Here is a 14,639-nt window from a genome sequence, read left to right as displayed (position 1 = left end):
AATGAAAATTGCATTAAGACATTTGATAATTAATACCACTGGAAAAGAAAGGGTCAACGCGAAAGTTGAAAATATAAGGAAATATCTATTTTTCTATCACAATACAATGGATTTCATTAAGAATATTCATTTTGAAATTGAATGTTGGGTAAAGTGATGTTTTTTCCAAATTTTTATTCCTTGACTTAATATTTTTATCGTTGTAGCGTTTTTTTCTATATTTTTTTTTCAGATCTGTATTTTATTATTGGTCGGATTGCCGAAAACTGTGATGTATATGTACAAAGGTATGAAGGCTGCACTCAGCAAGGTAATTCTAGCTATTAAAAAGTTGAAAACTCAATGTACCCGAATTCTTTAATCTGATGAAAATGTTATTAAATGCAAATCAATCAATGAGCCAATGTCCAATCGACTGCTGAATAAAGACCCTTCCCAAGGAGCTCTGTAGCTCCTGGTTCTCCGCTTTCCTAATCTAGTTGGGTCCGGCCAATTACTTCACGTCATAACTTGGCTAGAGAGCGTCCTACGCTGTATATCCATGATCTCTTCTCTAGGACTCGTCTGTTCCAACAGCTATAAACCCTTCGACGTATGTGATCAACTCACTGCCACTTCAGTTTTCTAATTTTGTAAGCTATGTCGTATCGTTTTGATTATTTTTTATTTCAGGATTCGCCGATTTCATTTTATATATACTTTTACATCGGAGTCTACACCGTATTTCTGAATAGCGTACCAGCAATTTTTTTTGAAATGATATCGAATGAAGTTGACAATATCAGAAACGTGTTACTATTATTGCTGATTGACACTCAAGGTTTTTATAGTTTACTTGAATCGCAATGAATGTTCTTAATATTAATTCAATTATTCAGTTTTGCTAACGTTATTTATTGAAAAATGCTGACTACGTCTATAATACTTTCTATGAAATATTTTTAATATACATAAAATTTGTACAAATATTTTTATAAAATACAAAATTAAAATAAAAAGAACAAAATACACATTACAAATTTAAAGCAACAACACGCCGTCTAAAAGATTTTCCTGTGGCATTGTACCCAAAACGCTGGCACTATTGCCTCTCTGCACCGCTAGACTCAGCTTTTGGGCTAAATAAGCGCCAGCTTGGGTAACCAGAAATGTGGACCAGTTTCTTAGAAATATGTATATGTCTATATCGACATCTAGTCGAAGACTTAATTTGGGTGTGTCTGCAACATGATGTTAGCTAACTTAAGATTCTGTTGTTGTTAATAAATAATCATAATTTTTTTATTTGAAGATGAGATACTACTTCTGGAGATTCAACGGACATTGGACTACATGAAATTTCGCCCATTTGAGTACAATATTTGGAGGATGATCCCACTGGACGCTTCCCTACCTTTGAAATTTGTCAGCTTATGCGTTACATACATAATCGTGAGCGCTCAGTTCACAAGTTTGATGTAAAATATTCAAAGCTTAAATTATGTCCTAGCTATTTGTCATTGTATATTATTTATGTGTGTGTTTATTAAATATAAATAATGTGTGTAAAATTTTTATTGAAACTTTCCATTTACAAGCTTTTATAATGACTCTTGATTTTGAAGGTGTTAATTATACCTATAATTAAATAGCTATGTTAAAAATAATTTAAGGCAACTTATACAACGATTATATAAAATGTGAACAGACATTTCCCAATAACTTTTTTGAAGAATATATACTTGAGCCCGGTGAAAACTCTCCGCGCTCAGGTCTTACCGAGCTTTTTTAAATTTTTATTAAAAAATCCTTTTATTTATCTAGCAACCGCTTAATTTTTTCTTTGATCGACGAAATTATCTGTTATTTTCGAAAACAACGACTGTCGTGGTCGTAGCAGCGTCGTAGCACAGAAGACACGAACACACCGTGTGTTCTTCTTCTGTGTCGTTCTTGGCTTGCTTCCGTTCTACAAATTTTAATTTCAAGAATGAGCTGCGTAGTTAGTTGGCAGCGATAGTTGATAAATATGAATAGGAAGCTATGGATTTAGATCCATTCAAGCTACATTGTAATTATCAGAACATTCAACATAAATAATAAAGCGATACTCATAAGTGAATGATAAAATTGCAAAGACTCTCCGTCAGTATCAGCGACAGTAAAATCACGTTGAAACTTGTTTTAACTTTTTCAATAGGCGCGCAAATTCGAGTAATCTGAATCGGATTATTATTTATCAATGAAATATAGAAAGAAAAAATCATTTTGCTTTCAAATTATATTTTTTTATAAATAATAATTAAGCTGAGCCTATGTTAATATTTAACCTAGATCTTATTATTTCTATTAAATATTATATTAATAAGCCGAGATGGTCCAGTGGTAAAAACGAGTGAATCTTAACCGATGATCGTGGGTTCAAACCCGGGCAAGCACCAATGAATTTTCATGTTCTTAATTTGTTATTATAATTCATCTCGTACTTTACGGTAAAGGAATACATCGTGAGGAAATCTGCATGTGTCTAATTTCACTGAAATTCTGCCACATGTGTATTCCACCAACCCGCATTGGAGAAGCGTGATGGAATAAGCTCCACACCTTCTCCTCAAAAAGGGAGAGGAGGATTTAGCCCAGCAGTGGCACATTCACAGGCTGTTACGGATTACGGAAATATTATCTAAAGAGTATACCTCCAGAAATAATTATTAAGTTTGTCAGTCGAAAAGATCTTCCTGTATGATTTAAAAAATGCGAATTTTTAAATTAGCGCCGTCTTTGCGATATAACATCACTCTCATTTTTCACGATGATATGAGTGATTTCCAGCTTTTCCATTAGTTAAAAACTCAAGAAACTCACAATGCAACAATATTTAATTTAAATAAAAATTCTAACGCTTAATATAAAATGATCATTAAAAACATTATTTTGAATTGTAAAATACTAAGGTAGACATGATAATAATGGAATTTGATGCATATCTACTGTTTGTTTCGTGTCAACCAAACCAAATAAATTCATTCGTTTTCTAGAAATTGTGCTGTACGTTAACATAGTTACAAATTTAAATGTTTAAGAGACAGTGTGTTTACAGGAGCTATGAAAAAGAAAATGATCACATTATATCAAAGTTGTCTAATACCTTTGAGTACAATTATGTATTTTAATTTATTTCTCGGGTTGTATTCAGATTTGAGCAAAAATATTGTCTTTACTAGTCTTGCTAAGCTGTATTGCATCTTCAACGCTATCGTTGGCACGATTTCTAATATCAATTTCATATTCGCATTACGTGGAGATACAATTTTGATAATGATATCAGTGTATATGTTATTTGCATATAATTATACAATTTTTGTATTTATTATTACAAATGGAGAAAATTTTTACAAATATATCAAACGTTTGAGGATTATTGAAACCAAGGGTATGATCAGACGTCGAAAATTTGAATTAACAATTTCATTTTTCGTGTTTATGTCGATACTCTTTAAAAATATTGCTCGCTTTATATATTTTATAATTTATTTATGGGCTTATGGAGGTTTTTATACGCTTGGTCCAATATGGATTACATTGGGGTTTAATGCAAGTCACATGAATAAGACGATAATGTTTGATCTATTTTGGTGTCGCATAAAATCATTACGGAAAGAAATAGAAAGAAATATTGATCTTTCGCGTAACCTGAATAACGTTGATGTTAACAAGGAAATCATGAGGTTAAAAAAATATGCCAATATTTACAGTAGTCTTCTTGACAATCTTAAATGTTTAGGGCACGCTTCGAAATCTTTGGTAAGTAAATAATAAAGACAAAATTGCCACGTGTATATGTGTACATATGTACACACACAACTAAATATACATAAATATTAAATTTATTTAAATATTGCACCAACCCGCATTGGAGCAGCGTGGTGGAATAAGCTCCAAACCTTCTCCTCAAATAGGGAGAGGAGGCCTTAGCCCAGCAGTGGGACATTTACAGGCTGTTACTATATAAATATTGCACATACATGTAAGGTCCTTCAGACCGATTTCGGCCACGGTGGCCAATCTCAAGAGAGATTAGCCAACTACTCAGGAGATATTATAGTGCACAAGTGTGTGTGCAAACACAGGTGCATTTTCTATTCCCTAACTCTTATAATCCGAGGTACGGCAATCCGACACGACCGGAAAGAGTTCAGGAGCAGGACCTACGGTTTACGTGCTTTCCGAGGCACGGGAGTGTACACAGGTCCAACTTCCAGACTCCGGGATGCTACTGAGAATTTTCTGACAGAAAAACCCAATAACTTTTTATTGGCCTGACCTGGGAACCCAGAACCTCCGGGTCGGCGGTCTTATCAACCCACTATACAGACGAGGCAGTCAAGTACATAAATGTATTATAGACATAAATAGTGTAAATTGTATATTTTACGAATATTTAAAAAAAATACAGTTTTCACAAATATAAATCTTAAACATAAAAATGAATGTTTATATATCTCTTGGAGATTTGTTGATTTCAACACCTTTTGACCGATCACCATGATGGACATATATTATATATTTTTTATGGGTAAAAGCTTATGCTATCCATTCTCTGACGCTAAAGCATATCATTGCACATTTGTTATTGCACTATAAAATGTATTCTGCACAGGTGATAATAATGACCAAAGACTGATAAGGAGGGTTACTTATATTCATGGTTATTTATATATGATGCAACTAGTAATGTAATGAGCTTTATATTAATTAAAATAATTTGTTAATTTTCAGATATGTGTTGGCTTTTTGTCATATGCAACATATCTACTATATTACATTTGTGCAATTAAAAAAACTCATTCACTTTATGTGAGTAAAATTTTATTAGTCCGTTTTAATCATTTTGTATTTTATATTAATTGAAGAAAAAAAAACTTTTAGGTCAATATTATGTTTACCATTGACGTGATGTTCAGTTTGTGTTTACAATTTATACCAGCTGTAATTATGGAGTTTGCAAACGTTGAAGTAGAGAGGATCAAGAATCACCTAACTAAACAACTTCGTATTTGTCCCAGTAAGAGAAGTTATCGATATCTAATAATTCAAATTTAATTTCTACCTGTCTGGGTGGGTTATCAGATATTTTGCCGCTAAGCAGCAATACTTAGCCAGTGTAACTACAGGGCACAAGGGACATAAACTCTCAGTTTCCAAGGTCGGTGGCGCATTGGCGATGTAAGGAATCCTTACTATTTTTTATAATAATAATATTTTTTACCTCGCCAATGTCATGACTTTCTTCTTGATATTACCAGTAGTTAATAAGTACAAGTATGTTAATTTTTTATTTGACATTGCAGATAATAAATTAAGAAACAAAATCACTGACTTTCTGAGATTCCTGGATCTTCGTCCTTGCAAGTTTACCGTCTGGCGCCTCTTTAGCTACAACGTTTCTTTAATTTTAGGCTCTATAAACGGATGTGCAGCTTCCATTATCGTAATCATTCAGCTAAGCGATTTGTATAATTAAAATTGTTAACACACACTCATAATTTATTTTTACATATAATCTCATTACTATTTTTTGAGAAATATATTTGTCTTAAACTTCCGAACGTACCCTCATTATTATTATTTATATTGATTGATTGATCGTATTTCAGATAAAATTAATTTGGAATATTAATTAAATTGAATTAAAAAATATGCATATATTCTAATATTAGGTATATTTTAATTTTATTTGTTAACATATATAATATAAGTTTATTTATAACATAATAACCTGAATATAAATAAATTCTATGATGATGTATTGTAGAATGTAGTGCTTATAGCTTGGAAATGACATTGGTTTAAGTTCATATCTAATTCTATAAATATGAAATATATAATATGTATAGTCTGTACATTTTGTTTTATTTGTTACCATTCGTTACCAAGGTTTACAGATACCTTCTATGCAATCATGATCAAACGTGCCTTACCTATTTTATTAGCAGCCATACAAGGCTGTAGTATCCTCAATTGATTGAAAAATTGACGTGTAATCTTAAAAATCCTTTCTGAATTGAAGTGGTGTGCATTTTTTTTTTTATATTCGCCTTGAGGGCAAATGACTACTCCACCTGATGGTAAGTGGTAGTAGAGTCCAAACACGACGACGGCCAGTACAGACGGGAAAAACGTTCTGCACTAGCCGCCTTCGCCTTGCCGGCCCGCAAGATGCCTCTTCATGCCTCGTTTGAAGGAACCCGGGTTGTAAGAGGAGGGGAACACGTGAGCTGGTAAGGAATTCCATTTTTTGGAAGTGCGACAAAGAAAGGAGTTGCCAAATTTGTTTTTTGCTCACGTGGACTTAAGAAGGAAGGGGGAAGCAGGAATTAGAGAGAATAATTCCTCAGAGCACTCGCCGTGATACAGTCGATAGAAAGCGCTCAGTGGTGACAGAAGGTGCTTGCCCATCAATGTCTGGGATCCTGGTGGGCTAATCAACCAGTTGGGTCAAGTCATGTGTGAGAGCAAAAGCATGAGCAGTCCTTCCAGCATGGTCAGTTTTGAAGGATTTCAACCATGATTCGTGGTGAGCATTAAAATCCCCCAAAAACACCAATTCCGCGTTAGGAAATTGCTCTTGCGCAGCATCTGCCACCCAACTAAGATGGTCAAATAATCGGCTTGTCTCCAAGTCACCATTGTGGGATCTGTAGAGGCACACGTAGACTCGACTCTGACGAACCAGGTCCACACGTACCACCAACATGGAGAAGGAGGGGTCCTCCAAGCAGCGCAGTCGGTGACAGCAAACATCCGTCCTGACGAACAAGCATACTCCGGCTTTCGCTTTGAAGGATTCTTCAAGCGTCTAGCCGGGATAATTAAGGTAGCTGGTATCGGCAGAACGGAGTATTTGTGTCTCCGTGAGAAACAACATTGCTGGCCGTGCTGTCTTGAAATAGTGGTGGACAGCGTTGAGGTTAGTGTGGAGTCCACGGATGTTAGAGAACTCGACCTCAAACAGCGAGGGTATGGTGGGGGTGTGCACCGCTGTACGACCGTTATTTCTGTTATGTTGCGCTACCATTTGGGGAAAAAAAAATGGAAAAGAGACGTGAAGCGAGCGACGTATTGCCACGATAGGGATGGGCAAAGTGTGGAGGCGTGTTTCCTCAAGTGGTTGCCTAAAGGAAAAATACACTGACCCGCCGGACGGAAGGGCCCCCGAACCCCCCCGGAAGTGGCCGCCGGGACCCCACCTTCCGGTCACCAACCGGCACGACGGTCCACCCCGAGATTATGCGTGGCCTGGTGGGGCAGCCTCATGAGCTGGTTAGGCACGCTCGGGCCCCTGTACTATGCCACGGGCGGCCAGCGGAACAGCCGTTTCATCGGGTCTCCCTGTCCGGCAGGTCAATACAGTTTCCCCCGGCATTGGTTCAACAGCCGTCTCCATTGGACCAACACCCAACGCGGCAATACTCGCTCGGGCTCTGGCTGTACGCTGGCTGACCTCGAAACGCGGCTGCAAGCCACTTCACGAGTTTTTCACCATGCGTACGGTGGTAACAAGCCAGGCGGATATTTAACATCCTACCACCAGAAAGCACTCTTTTTATTTCTAACACACAAGCTGAATTTTATCGTTACCAACAAAATATATATTGTGTTATTATGCTTTCAAAGATAAGATATAGAATAATAGAGAAAGATATAGTTATTTGTCTTTTTGAATCTTTGTAATGTTTTTGTATTGTTATTTTCCCTGGTAATAATACATAATATTAAAGAATTTGTATAAGTGTATGCTACATTGTTTTAAAAATAAAATGATGTTTATTGATTAAAAAAACTAATACTCTTTATATGAGTGTCGTTTTATTTCGAGGGTTGATGAAAGATTGGACTAATTTTATACAAACTAATATCATATCTAGTAATTTTAAAAACATTGGAAACTTTTAGTTGTTTTCACTATAAATTACTTAAGATAATTTCTCATCGCAGGGAGTTAAACCAATAACAATAAATTACGACCAATTTATTTGCAACATAGAAATAAATATTAAAAATTCAAACACAATTTAATTACTTTCGACATACTATAAAAAAGATTTATAAGTTTCCTAACTATTTTTAATACTTTTTAAAATCTTGCAGTGAAAAGTCTGGAGCAAAATATAATTTTTTTTTTGGCAACACATAAATTTTGATCAGGCTGTGTAACAATACTTATTAATATCATATTTCCACATCATCGATTTGATTGCAGGTTTAAAATTATGAAACAAAAACATTACATATAATTTTATTAAAAGCAAAACAGTTTATTATATAACGTGATAGTTGTTAACACTTGTGGGCTTTATGAAATGAAAAACAGTCCAATTATTACACTTAATTTATAATAGACAGCGTAACGTGGTGCCAGGAATTCTTAACACGAATGTGCTCCTATGGCGTGTCCTACCCACTTTATACAATAATAATCGGACGTCAGTTTATGAACTAATAAATTATGGTTAAAACGTAATTTAATAATGTGATGATTAACGAAATTATTAATAATGAATTATAGACATAATAAGGTATAGGTAAATAAATCACAGAGATAAATATCATTGAGAGTAGTTATTATATGCCACAACAGCTGGGCGCCTATGTGGTACTTGTTAACAGAATGTTATTACGAATGCAGATGATATTGATTTGGAGTCAATATTGTTATGTGAATGCAAAATATTATGCAGATCAAAATAAACAAATATACTTAAAAGCAGACAGTCTTTTAGAAATCGTAGAAAAAAGTTAAGAACTTAAAGTATTGATACATCATTTGGAAAAAAACTTTTTTGAAATTGAGACTCATTACAACAGCTTGTAAATGTAAAGACTAAAAAACCTTTTCATTCTCACTTTATTTATTTGATAAGGACATACAAATATATAATGACAAATAGCTAATAGCTTAAATCAAATTTGTGAACTGAGCGCTCACGATTATATATGTAACGCATAAGCTGACAAATTTCAAAGGTAGATAAGCGTTCAACGAGAACATCCGCAGAATACTGAACTTAAATGGACGAAATTTCATGTAGTCCAAGGTCCGTTGAATCTCCAGTAATAGCATACCATCTTCAAACAAAAAAATATATCAATTAAAAAATATGTATAAGTATGATTAAAAAATTTAAAAACAAAAATTATAAAACTGAAAATCCTGAATAATACCTGTGTATATAAGTAAATTTGATATTAATATGTTTCTAATATTGTCAACTTCATACGATATCATTTCAAACAAAATTGCCGGTACACTATTCAGAAATACGGTGTTGACTCCGATGTAAAAATATTTATAGAATAGAGGCAGCCTATACAAATCCTGTAAGGAAAACGATTCAATATCAAAACATTTCTAAAGTTTCTTCTTCAGCATGAGTATCAGTATATATATTGAGTTTTATCTTCTACGTCTTAAGAACTACAATTGTTACCTGGCTGAAGATAGCCTTCATAGCTCTGTATATATACATCACAGTTTTCGGCAATCCGACAAATAACAAAAGACAAATCTGAAACAGAAATGTATAAAAAAAACTAATTTAATATATAAAAATTGACAAAAAATCATGATCATACCCAACTTTCGATTTCTATATCAATATCCTCAATGAAATTCAGTATGTTATGATAGACAAATAGACATTTCTTGATATTATCAACTCTCGCTTGCATCCTTTCATTTCCAATTGCATTGATAATCATATCGTGTTTACATTCAACTTTAATTCTGAGTGATTTCATTACTTGATATATTATGTCAAATACGATAATTTTTGACACGTAATTAACACAGAAAGTTATGTACGCGACAATTGTAAACCATGTTCGTAAATCGTTATATTCAAATAAGCTGTTTATAATAATACAAAATAAATGTATCATAAATGCTGCAGTTAACGCTAAGCATACATTACTTGTCATGTGAATCTGTCCAAAATTCAACAAGTCATTAGTTCTCTCAACAAATGCGTATAAAAAATTAACATAGTTTCCTTTTAGTAGAAATGAAAGCAATATATTTAAAAAAACTTCGACCATTATGAACGTATAACTCGATGTAGCGTTGAATGGATTAGGAAATGTTATTGTATAAACAGTAACAAAAAAACACAAGAGCAAGAAACAGTACACGCGCAAAATTATTTTCTTAATCGTAGAGCATCCTGGATCGTAATAATGACCGGCAATTAGCCGAAGTTTCATAATATTCTTCAACACTGCCAACGAATTCATTTCGAATACATCTAATTCACGGAATGTTAATGTGGCTCGATGGAGTGGTACCGCGCTTTTGACGGAATTGTTGAACAATAGCTATGATTAAAACCTTTTATAGTAATAAAAATAATATAATTTACTTGCATTTGCAATAATACATAATATTATAAATTCATTAACTTTAGGTCTAATAATATATTACAAACATATTTACCTATGATTACGAATGATTATAGTTATTAAAAACTACCTACATATCATGATTAGAAAAATGTATCTTATGACAGTAATACATTGTTTTTACTTCAAGATTAATAATGTAGCGTACATTATCAATCAAGAAAATTAAATATATTATGAAACTGTATTATGTAATGCAGTTTGTGTGTATTGCACTCATGATTTCAAAACATTAGCTCAGTTAGGAAACCAAAGTAGATCTAAACTTGTGTGTCCTATTCCAGACGACCCTGAGGAGGCTGTACCACGAGAATATATACGGGAGAGGCTGCGGATACGTCTCTCCAATCCTTACCGAAGACGGCCATTGTATGGTAATTAGTGGGTAGGAATCCTACATAACCAGGTTACCTCCACGGTTTCCCGCTTACCTCAAGGTTATTCAAAGTTACGACTGCGTGATAAAAGGTCTAAAAATAATAATCGTTTACATTGTAATGTATCAACCTGTAGGTTGACACTAAAAATAAAATATGCCGCCCGTAATCTTAACTATTAAATTCAGTGTTTTATAATGATATTATATTAATTTTAGAATTACTTTTTTATCAAATACTCAATTGAGGTTTTGTTATTGACGTCATACTGTTGTTGCTTTTACAATATTAATGTCTATTATAATATAGGACTGAAATTACAATGAAAATTTTCAATTGTTAATCAAAACTCAATGCTTTTATTTGATAAGACAATAAATATATAATAAATGCTATATAGAAGCATTAAGTAACTACAAAACATATTGCCTTTGTTACGTTAGAATATTGACTCATTTTATATATTTATAACGTATAATTAGTCGAGCCGAGATGGCCTAGTGATTAGAACGCGTGAATCTTAATTGACGATCGTGTGTTCAAGCCCGGGCAAGCACCACTGAATTTTCATGTGATTATAATTCATCTCGTGCTTGACGGTAAAGGAAAACGTCGTGAGGAAACCCGCATGTGTATAATTTCATTGAAATTGTATTAAATTTGTATTCTACCAACCCGCATTGGAGCAGCGTGGTGGAATAAGCTCCAAAAAGAAGAAGTTCTTAAAAGGAAGAGGAGGCCTTAGCCCAGCAGTGGGACATAAACAGGCTGTTACTGTATACTCCGTGGTAGGGCTTTGTAAAACACGCCAGTTTACCTACCTAATACAATAATAAGTATGTATTAAGTATTTATGATAGTGCATATCCACTATGTTCGCACACATAAACAAAAATGCTCTGTGAGACAATACATACACAAACGGCACATATATGCGCTTTGCTCCTCTTTGTTCCAATTTTAAAATAGAAGAAAATTTACTGAAACGCAAAATAAAGTTTGGTTAAGTTTCTGATTAAAAAGTTTTATATGTACTACAATAATAATTAAAACTATGGACTCGTGTCTTATCAATGGTTCAATCGTTGAAATATTTAAAAAAACATTTTTTTGAAAATAATTCAAAATTTTATTCTTATAAAATGGTTATGAACGAATATTTATTTTGCATATAAAGACTTAAATTCAAGTTTTAAGATATATTCTTAAAAAAATTAATGTATATCCTTGAGTCTGAAGTCGTGTAATAAAATGCGGTCTGTCGGTGCATACACTGAGCTTAGTTCCGCATATCTAACGATATCTCCTAAGTTTGCCTCAATTCGCTGAACTTGAAGCAATTTGTGCAAATTGGACCGTAAAGGAGTCGACGTTATCTTGACTAGAACTTCAAATGCTTAACTCGCTAATGAGATAGATCTCGAGAGAATTATTAGGATAATGAGAATTTAAAATTGTTGCTGTTTAAATTAAGTTATCAAAATATGTATGTAATTAATTTTTTATTGAAGAATTACGGAAAGAAATATGAAATAAGTTAATAATACAAATGAAATAAATAATATTATAGCCGAGATGGCTTAGTGATTAGAACGCGTGAATCTTAATCGATGTTCGTGAGTTCAAACCCGAGCAAGCACCACTGAATTTTCATGCGATTAATTTGTGTCTATAATTCATCTCGTGCTTGAAGGTGAAGGAAAACATCGTGAGGAAACCTGCATGTGTCTAATTTCATTGAAATTCTGTCACATGTGTATTCTACCAACCCGCATTGAAGCAGCACGATGGAATAAGCTCCAAACCTTCTCCTCAAAAGGGGGAGGAGGTCTTAACACAGCAGGGGGATATTAACAGGCTGTTACTGTTACAATAAAAATTCGGATTCGTCGTCACGCTAGTCGATTTAAGTTGATTAACTTCTAAATAGTTAGTAGAGAATTGAATCCATAACTATATCCTGTAAACTTAATTTGGAAAATCAAATAAAATATATCGACTTGAAATGATTTTAATTATTCTTGTGATTCATATTTTAGTGACATTAAAACAAGGAATTGCGTATATATATTTTTATATATAATTCTCTTCAAAAGTGTTCGAAATCAATTTGCCAGTATGTTTCGAATTTCACTTTCAATATTTTATCCTTATTTAATCTGTTGCTTTACTTAGTTTTCAAATAGTTACGTATATTCAACGACTACGTGTTTTTAATTTAAATTTCATCATAGAATCTGTACATTTTGTACAATGGCTTCCCAATAAAATAAACAACTATATATTTGCGTTTATATATTGAGCTAGTGTTATAATGAAAATATATAATCTATAACCAGGCTTAGTCTGTGTATTTGGGCTTGAACAAACAATATGCTAATCTGTTGGTATCGACGATCCGTTAATGATTCAATCTATCACGCGTCACTAAAATATTCATATACAACGTCTTCAATACATAGATTGTATGTATAAATATTGTATCTTATGCCGCTCGTAGCTGAACTGGCTCAGGGGCTAGAATATTACCTACACCGAAGATAGTGGGTTTGAATTACAATTCGTGTATTCAATTTGTGTTTAATATTATTCTGGTGCTATGTCGAATTAAACTCTGCAACATGTGTAGCAGAATTCCTTCGTATTTGGAATAAGCTTCAAATCAATAAAGGATTTTTCTCAGCTGTGAGACGTATATAGGCTGTTAGGTACGTTTGTGTATTATAAATATAAAATATATTCATAATGAAATTACAAAAATCATTCACATTAAAATTAAGCGTTAATCTTTTGAAACTGAAATCAGCAGTAGGCCCATCGAGACAAGCCTGCACAATGCGAATGAAAAAAGACAAACGGTACCTTATTTTATCACATGAGTTACACTTAGAGGTAGGGCTTTGTGCAAGCCCATCTGGGTAGGTACCACCTACTCCTCACATATTCTACCACCAAAAAGCTACACTTAGGTTTCCTGTGTTTCAGTTTGAAGGCTGATTGAGCCAGAGTAATAACAGGCAGACGGTACATTACATCTTATTTCCCAAGCTGGTAGCGCATTGACGTTGCAAGGAATGGTTAATATTTCTAACAGTACGTGGATTGTATTGTTGATGGTGCCCATTAGTGGATTTAATGGTTTGTTTTTTTACGGATTCCGTCTTAACTACACAAGCAATAATCATGAAATTCTGTATTTTTTTTATAGAATAGGAAGGCGGACGAGCACATGGGCCACCTGATGGTAAGTGGTTACCAACGCCCTTAGACATTGGCACTGTAAGAAATGTTAACCATCGCTTATATTGCCAATGCGCCACTAACCTTGGGACCTAAGATTTTATGTCCCTTGTGCCTGTAATTACACTGGCTCACTCACCCTTCAAACCGGAACACAACAATACCAAGTACTGCTGCTTTGCGGTAGAATATCTGATGGGTGGGTCGTACCTACCGATTCGTCGTTGACCGTCGTAGCGTGCGGACGTGTTCGTTATCTCGAGCGAATGTTGCTAAGCAAGTTACGAATACTAACTGAAGCGAAACATCGTGGCTTTGGCTGCGTTATCTATGCGTTGTGGATGTTTTTACGACTACTTTGGCTTTCTTTAAGGGTTTTTGTTGTTTCTGTTGTGACATATTCTGAACTCGGCTGTGCAAATGGATTGTTGTTTCGTCTTGAGATTGGTTATGTTGGTTTTCACTGTTGTTTGTTGATTTGTTTTTGTTGTTCAATTATTTTCATTTTTTAAATTTATATAGGGTATTTTTGTTTTCTTTTGTTTCGTTTGATTGTTCGTTGGTTTTTTTTTTTTTTTTGTTCTG

The 14,639-nt window shown here is 33.8% G+C and overlaps 1 protein-coding gene across 1 annotated transcript; it reads left to right on the top strand.

The window, feature by feature from the left end:
• Nucleotides 1-741: 741 nt before the first annotated feature.
• Nucleotides 742-1,461, top strand: LOC126776617 (uncharacterized). The gene is made up of 2 exons (XM_050499267.1): nt 742-820; nt 1,292-1,461. Exons 1-2 carry the CDS (start codon nt 757-759, stop codon nt 1,459-1,461), a joined length of 234 nt encoding a protein of 77 aa, XP_050355224.1. The 5' UTR covers nt 742-756.
• Nucleotides 1,462-14,639: the final 13,178 nt, after the last annotated feature.

Source organism: Nymphalis io, chromosome 20 (assembly GCF_905147045.1).
Source record: "Nymphalis io chromosome 20, ilAglIoxx1.1, whole genome shotgun sequence".
Taxonomy (NCBI): domain Eukaryota; kingdom Metazoa; phylum Arthropoda; class Insecta; order Lepidoptera; family Nymphalidae; genus Nymphalis; species Nymphalis io.
This window is presented reverse-complemented; position numbering and strand designations above follow the sequence as displayed.